The following is a 7,147-nucleotide window of genomic DNA, read 5'->3' on the forward strand; positions in this document are numbered from 1 at the left end:
TAACAACAGGGTTTAGAAAGGTCTTTTTTATTTTTTTTACTTGTAGATTGCTTTACTGAGTTAAGCATAAAAATTATCGAATTCTGTACTGCAGAAATACTATCAAACTTGGCATTTTCTTGAGGATCTCTCTTTCCACATTAACTTGCATCATCATCATCGTTTAACGTCTGCTTTCCATGCTAGCATGGGTTGGACGATTTGACTGAAGACTGGTGAACCAGATAGCTACACCAGGTTCCAATCTGATTTGGCAGAGTTTCTACAGCTGGATGCCCTTCCTAACGCCAACCACTCCGAGAGTGTAGTGGGTGCTTTTACATGCCACCGGCACGAAGGCCAGTCAGGCGGTACTGGCAACGGCCACACATAGTTCTAAATCAACTGCATGTCATTCTCACTTGATGCTTCACTATTTTCCTAATATTCATGTTTTCTGGTTAATTATAAACTCTTGTTGTTGTCATTCATTTGCCTTATAACTTGAAAAAATTCCACATACTTTCTCAAAGAACTGTTTTAGCCCCTCTTCCCTCAAATTAAATTCTTTAACACAAGTACTCCTTTACTTTCTTCCTGTCTCCTCTTGCTTAACTCTTCAGCATTCAGATTCCTCTGCCAAATGTAATGCTTATTTACTCAGACGGTTTTGAATTAATCATGCGTTATCTCATAGCTTCGAGATATCAATGGTTTGATTGCATATTTTTAGAATCTCATTGCAGGGTAGGTGTAAGAGGTTAGATCTGGATAGTTTGAACATAAAACTGGTAGAATATTTGGACCAGATATGACTGGTTTCAATGCAAAAGCATTAATAATTCAAAGAAGTATGGTATCTTAATCTAGAATAGCTCTTCGTTTTATTTTTTTTTATGAAATGGTTCTACCAATATTATACTGTTTAAAAATGGAAGACTAACAAACTATTTTCATTGTATTTTGTGTGCTTCTACCCATACTTCAGTAGCAAACATCTGTAACATTGGCTATGCTTTGTGCTCAAAATTGTCTCTTCAAATTAAGAAATGAAATTAACTGTTGTTTATTGTTGAATGAAATGCATTTTGTTGATTAAGTATGATAACACTTTTTTATTTTTATCCCCTGCAAGGCTCATCAATCCAACAGAGTTTGCAATGCTTTAGCACTTCTACAATGTGTTGCTTCTCACCCAGAAACAAGATCAGCATTTTTACAAGGTAAGTATCACTCATTAATCTTTTACTCTTTTACTTGTTTCAGTCATTTGACTGCGACCATGCTGGAGCACCGCCTTTAGTCGAGTAAATCGACCCCAGGACTTATTCTTTGGATGCCTAGTACTTATTCTATCAATCTCTTTTGCCAAACCACTAAGTTACGGGGACATAAACACACCAGCGTTGGTTATCAAGTGATGTTGGGGGGACAAACAGACATACAAACACATACATACATATATACGACGGGCTTCTTCCAGTTTCCATCTACCAAATCCACTCACAAGGCTTTGGTCGGCCCGAGGCTATAGTAGAAGACACTTGCCCAAGGTGCCACGCAGTGGGAATGTACCGGAACCATGTGGTTGGTAAGCAAGCTACTTACCACACAGCCACTCCTGCGCCTATTCACTTCTATAATACTCTTGCCACTGACTATTTTATGACTATCCATCACTCACTTGCTCTTTTCCTCTCCCAATACTTTCTCTTCCTGAAGTCCTCTTACACTCTATCCCGTTCATTTCTCTCTCTCTCTCTCTCTTTAACACACTGACACTCCAGTTATCCTGCCTTCCTCTCTTTTCTACCCACTCTTAGTCACATTGCCCCCTACAAACACAGACAGTACTGAGCACTGAGAACCCCTTTTTTGTTTTGGAGGATAAAAAGCACTAGTGCTGGAGCCACAATAAAATGCTTCCAGTACACTGTAAAGTCGTTGGTGAACAAGCAGAGATGATGTAGAGTTGAGAAGACTCTTAATTTATATTATTGAAGATATGACAACCTTTCTAGTGCTGGTGCCATGTTAAGCTGCACCCATACACTTAGTAAAGTGGTTGGTGCTAAGAATAGTATCCAGCTTACAAACCATACCAAACTTGAAAAAAAGTCTTGTAACACATGATCTCTCAACATGTCTAGGAACAAAAAAAAATAACTTCAAATACGAACTGGTTTGGGCCATGCCAACTCGTCCAACCGATACCAACATGGAAAGTAGATGTAAAACAACAATGACATAATTTCAGTCCCAACCTGGTTTGAATGCATACATAGATTCAAGCATGTTAGTATCAAGGTATTTGGAAACTTAATACCTTCTTCATATTCATTATTCTGTCAGGAAGTTGTGTGGCTTTTAATTTCTAGACTAAGACTCGATATATGCCTCTACTTTGTTCTGAATAGATGACATTTTTGTTTCAGAAGACAACTTTTATTATAATTTTTTTTGTTTCATTTTTCACAGCTCACATCCCACTGTTTCTTTATCCATTTCTTCACACTGTCAGTAAAACACGTCCATTTGAGTATCTCCGTTTAACAAGTCTTGGTGTTATAGGGGCCCTTGTTAAGGTAATTTTTTTTTCTCTTCCTAATTTAAAATTGTTCTGATTTCAAACACTAAAATGATATTTTGTTATGGAGAGCCAAGTCATGTTCTTAGTTAGGATATCTCGTTTCTAATTGACATTGACATCTGTATTCTTTTTTGACTATAATATCTGAAGTGTCACACTTAAAAGATATTTTCTGAAATAAATTTTATAATACATTCACTTTCGTTTTTAACTTTTAGAATGTCAACAGAAACTCGTAGGGAGTTGAAATTAACTGGAAGTTGTGAACGCTATGTAATTTATGAATGTTACAGGCACTCAGTCCAAGTCCTCTCATGAGTATAACTTGGAAAGAGAGATGGGCATTGCCAAGCTGATTTGCTCTAGATATATTTTATAGTCTTCATTTGGTAACCCATGACACCAGTGAGTTATAGGACACACATAATCTTCTAGCTTGGTGTTAGTCCCTGTTGCAGCCTAAAAGACTACTTCAAAGACTATCCAACTAACCCTAACACATTGGCCAAGAATTTTTGTGGATAATATAAATGTGTATCCTAGCATGAAAAATATTAATCTATTTAATCTCAACATACATGATATAACTTCTATCTATTAAGTCACAGATGGGAAAAGTTGATATTTTTCAGAAACAAAAATTCTTTGGAAATACACTTAATGATGTGTAGCCTCAGTGGCTCTCTTAGAATATCAGTGTATGGGGAGATAGGTATTCATGCTGACTCTCCTGTGTTAAAAAAAAAATGAGTTAGACCTTTGCTACAAGACTACAAAGAGGTAATAGTGATTCTTGCTGTAACTTCAAATACTTCTACCAGAACCAACAATTAACTTTATCACTCTAGAATACTTCCTTTGATCCATAGTTATGCCTATGTATAAATGACTTCACCTGTAATTATAAATTGGGAAATTGTTTGTTTTGTTATTTCTAGCCTGATGAACAAGAAGTAATTACATTTCTTCTTACGACTGAAATAATCCCTCTCTGCTTGCGAATAATGGAGTCAGGAAGTGAATTATCTAAGACTGTGAGTAATTTTTTATTTTCATCAATAAAGCCATCTCCTCCTCTACTACAACTCCACTCAATTGAAGGGAGCTTCTTTTTTTATCTTGTATGTTACTTGGTGACCTTAATAGTATCACTGTCAAAAAAAAAATGCATTCAGTAACTCTATACTAAGATTGGTATTAGGAAGAGCATCCAGCTGTAGAAACCATGCCAAAGCAAACATTGGAACTCAACACAATGATGTAGATCATTGGATTCCATCAAACTGCCCAACTCATGCCAGCATAGAAAACTATTAAATGATGATGATGATGGCAGTGCCCTGCAAAAGGGCATATTTTCTTAAGGTTGAGCTACCGACATTATGGTTCTCTTGACTTTCTAACAGATTTTCTGGTTAAACTTGAAAGAGAGAAAAATACTTACTTTACTGGGAAAAAATAAGATTCAGCAATTATTTACTTATTTATTCTTAGCACATCTAAGCAGGTTTGGACACAAAATATGCTGGCTGCTGTAGTGTACATGATAGGGGAATAACTTCTCTTTTTTACTAGTGTGTTCCACATACTCAGCTCATTAGCATATGGCATTTTTGGGCACTGGTGTTTCGACATGTTGCATCTCATCAGCCAAAAGCAGTGAGAACTCTGAGCCCAGACAAATTGTTTGCTGTTAGATGCTTGTATTTGCTAACTAATAAAAAAAAATCGTTGTTTGTGCTGTGTACAAGAACATTTATTCTGTAGTTCTCTGCCCTTAATACAAATGAACACTTCACTCAACTTCTATTGGACTAAACCAGAGTTAACTAACACAGCAAGTCTTTGTTAAAATACAATGCTATTTTAGTATTTCTAACAGCAACTATTAGATTTATAGTTGCTCATTTGGTCATTTTTATACTTAGTTAAAGAATTAACATTCTAATTATCCTAAGAAACATCATCAGGTAGATAACTGGTATAAACAAGCATTCTCTGTTATAAGTTTTTTTTTTCTAGTTTGTCTCTTGTCTTATTTATTAGTGTTCCTTTCTCACAGGAACCAATATTTTTATCTTTGTTTTCATAAAATTAGCATATAAATTAATTTGATGATGATGATGATGATGAATTCCAAAATCAAATTATTTCATCAAAGTAATTCTCTTTAACATTAATTAGTGATAAATTTTAATATTTTTGTTGCTCCAGGATTATCTTTTTACATTACACTAACAAATTATATCTCACATGAAAATTATCTTAGAAACAATTAACTGTGTATGTATATATATCATCCATTTGTTGTTTACACCACCTGTTTTCGTCTGTTGTTTTTTCGTCAATTGTCCCATATATATATATATATATATATATAATTATGTTGATCTTTTTAATAAAACCATAACTTACAATGTGCTGTCATTAATTTTCTATAAAAACTTCTATTTTTTTTATTACCAATGTATCATTTAAAATTAGAATCCACAGGTTTAAGATTATCAAATGGTACTGAAATTGCATATTTTCTCCCTCTCTTTTTCTCTTTACAGGTTGCTACTTTCATACTACAAAAAATTCTTTTAGATGAAACGGGTTTGTCTTATATTTGTCAAACATACGAAAGGTTCTCACATGTTGCCATGATCTTGGTAAGATTCATTTTTTTCTTTAGTGTGTTGGCATTTACAGCTTCATGAAAGCTCTTGACCATTCTTTTAACTCTGCAGTGAATTGTATAGATAGTATAATATGTTTGATGTGACTGTGTGTATGTTATCACAAGAGTTCATACAGAGATTATTAATGGCATGCTAGACAGTCTAGAAACTTCCAAAAGAAACTCCAAGCTTCTTGAATAATTAAGAATTAGGTTTTGTGACCTCGATGCTTCAAGAAACTTAGAAAAGGGAGTTTACTCTATGATCTTTCTTGCAAGGGAGATCATTCAACTATCTATCTACTGCTACAACTATTTAGCATTCTGATTACTCTATCAAATGTAATGCTTATATTCACATTGTTTTGAATTAATCATGCATTATCTCGTAACATCAAAATTTCAGTGATGTGATTACTTATTTTTAGAATAACATTTAAGTGTAGGTGTGAAAGGCCAGATCTGGCTAGTTAGAACATAAAACAGATAGAATATTTGGGCCAGATATGGCCAGTTTAAATGCTAAACATTAAAAGAAGAAAAATTTTGCACCTAAAGTCTTACTGGCTTATAGTTTATGTATAAATGTCCCGTTCTTGTCTACTTTAGATAAATGTTATATTCATATATTACATATTTGATCTAGCAAAGGTCTTAGTCCACTTCAGTATATCACTGAAATTTTACATTCAAATTCTAGTTAACTATTATGTTGAAAATGCATTTCTGTTGTTGATAGGTACTCTCACAGTTGTGTGATTAGGGAGTTCACTTTGTAGTCAGATGGTTTTGGGTTCAATCCCATTGCATGAAATCTTTGGATAGTGTCTTTTACTATAGCCCCAGGCCTGCTAAAACTTTGTGAGTAGATTTTGAAGACAGAAACTGAAAGAATCCATTGTGTGTGTGTGTGTCCATAATCTCTTTGTCTTGATATTGCACACTCTTTGTAGATGAGCTTCACTGTTAAGTGATGTCACTCATTTGAAATCTACTGTGGAATTGTCCAGCCACTATACTGTTCATTTTCTAAAGCACTTAGGAAAATTTTATCTTACTTGAAAACAGGTGAAGTTTGGTGATAGAAAGGCCATCCAGCCACAAATTCTACCTCAAAGAATTTCGTCTGACTCATGCAAGCTTGGAAAAGTGGAGGTTAAAATGATGATAATATCAAATTTAAAGAAAAAACGTTAGGTGTTCTCACACAATTAAAAATATTCAGTAGTTTATTGGCTGTATTTTAGACATGAAGCTGTATTTTCCCTTTTATTAGACAGACTGATAGACAACCATTAATTTAGAGTGAAATGAATCTGATAAAAAAGTAGATTTAGTTGACATAGAGTAAAAATAGAAAGGTAAATAAGAATAGAAAATCTAACCTTAGAAGTGTTAAGGCCACATCCCCTGGCAAAGAAGATTGTCCTGCAAGAGTCCTGTGTCAGTGCCATGTAAAAAGCACTTGTGCTGGCATCAAGTAAAAGCACTTGTGTTGGTGTTACGTTACAAGCACCCAGTACACACTATAAATTGGTTAGCATTAGGAAGGGCATTCAGCTGTAGAAACCAAGCCAAATCAAACTGGAACCTGGTGCAGTTCTCTGACTTGCCAGCTCTGGTTAAACTGTCCAACCCATGCCAGCATTGAAGGCAGACGTTAAAGGATGACGATGATGACGATACTTTCATTTACATTTTCATATATATATCATCATTTATCATCTCTTTTTCATGCTGTCATGGGCTGAAAGATTTGACAAGCTCCAGTGAGCCATAGAACTTCATCAAGCTGTCTGCTGTAGCATGGTTTCTATGTCTGGATGCCCTTCCTAAAAACAACCATTTTACAGAGTATATTGAGTTTTCTTGTGACACTAGCACAAGTAACTTGCAAAACAAGACCCCTTGATAGA

At 34.7% G+C, this 7,147-nt stretch overlaps 1 protein-coding gene across 2 annotated transcripts in view; it reads left to right on the forward strand.

Moving 5' to 3' along the window:
* Window positions 1–7,147, forward strand: part of LOC106871046 (CCR4-NOT transcription complex subunit 9) — a 16,569-nt gene that overhangs the window by 7,753 nt on the left and 1,669 nt on the right. For both annotated transcript variants that reach the window (XM_014917312.2, XM_014917311.2), the window contains exons 4-7: window positions 1,115–1,202; window positions 2,458–2,564; window positions 3,508–3,603; window positions 5,125–5,223. In XM_014917312.2, the coding sequence (XP_014772798.1) occupies window positions 1,115–1,202; window positions 2,458–2,564; window positions 3,508–3,603; window positions 5,125–5,223 (390 nt within the window). The remainder of the gene's footprint in view (window positions 1–1,114; window positions 1,203–2,457; window positions 2,565–3,507; window positions 3,604–5,124; window positions 5,224–7,147) is intronic.

The sequence above is a fragment of the Octopus bimaculoides genome, chromosome 9 (assembly GCF_001194135.2).
Source record: "Octopus bimaculoides isolate UCB-OBI-ISO-001 chromosome 9, ASM119413v2, whole genome shotgun sequence".
In the NCBI taxonomy this organism is placed as follows: domain Eukaryota; kingdom Metazoa; phylum Mollusca; class Cephalopoda; order Octopoda; family Octopodidae; genus Octopus; species Octopus bimaculoides.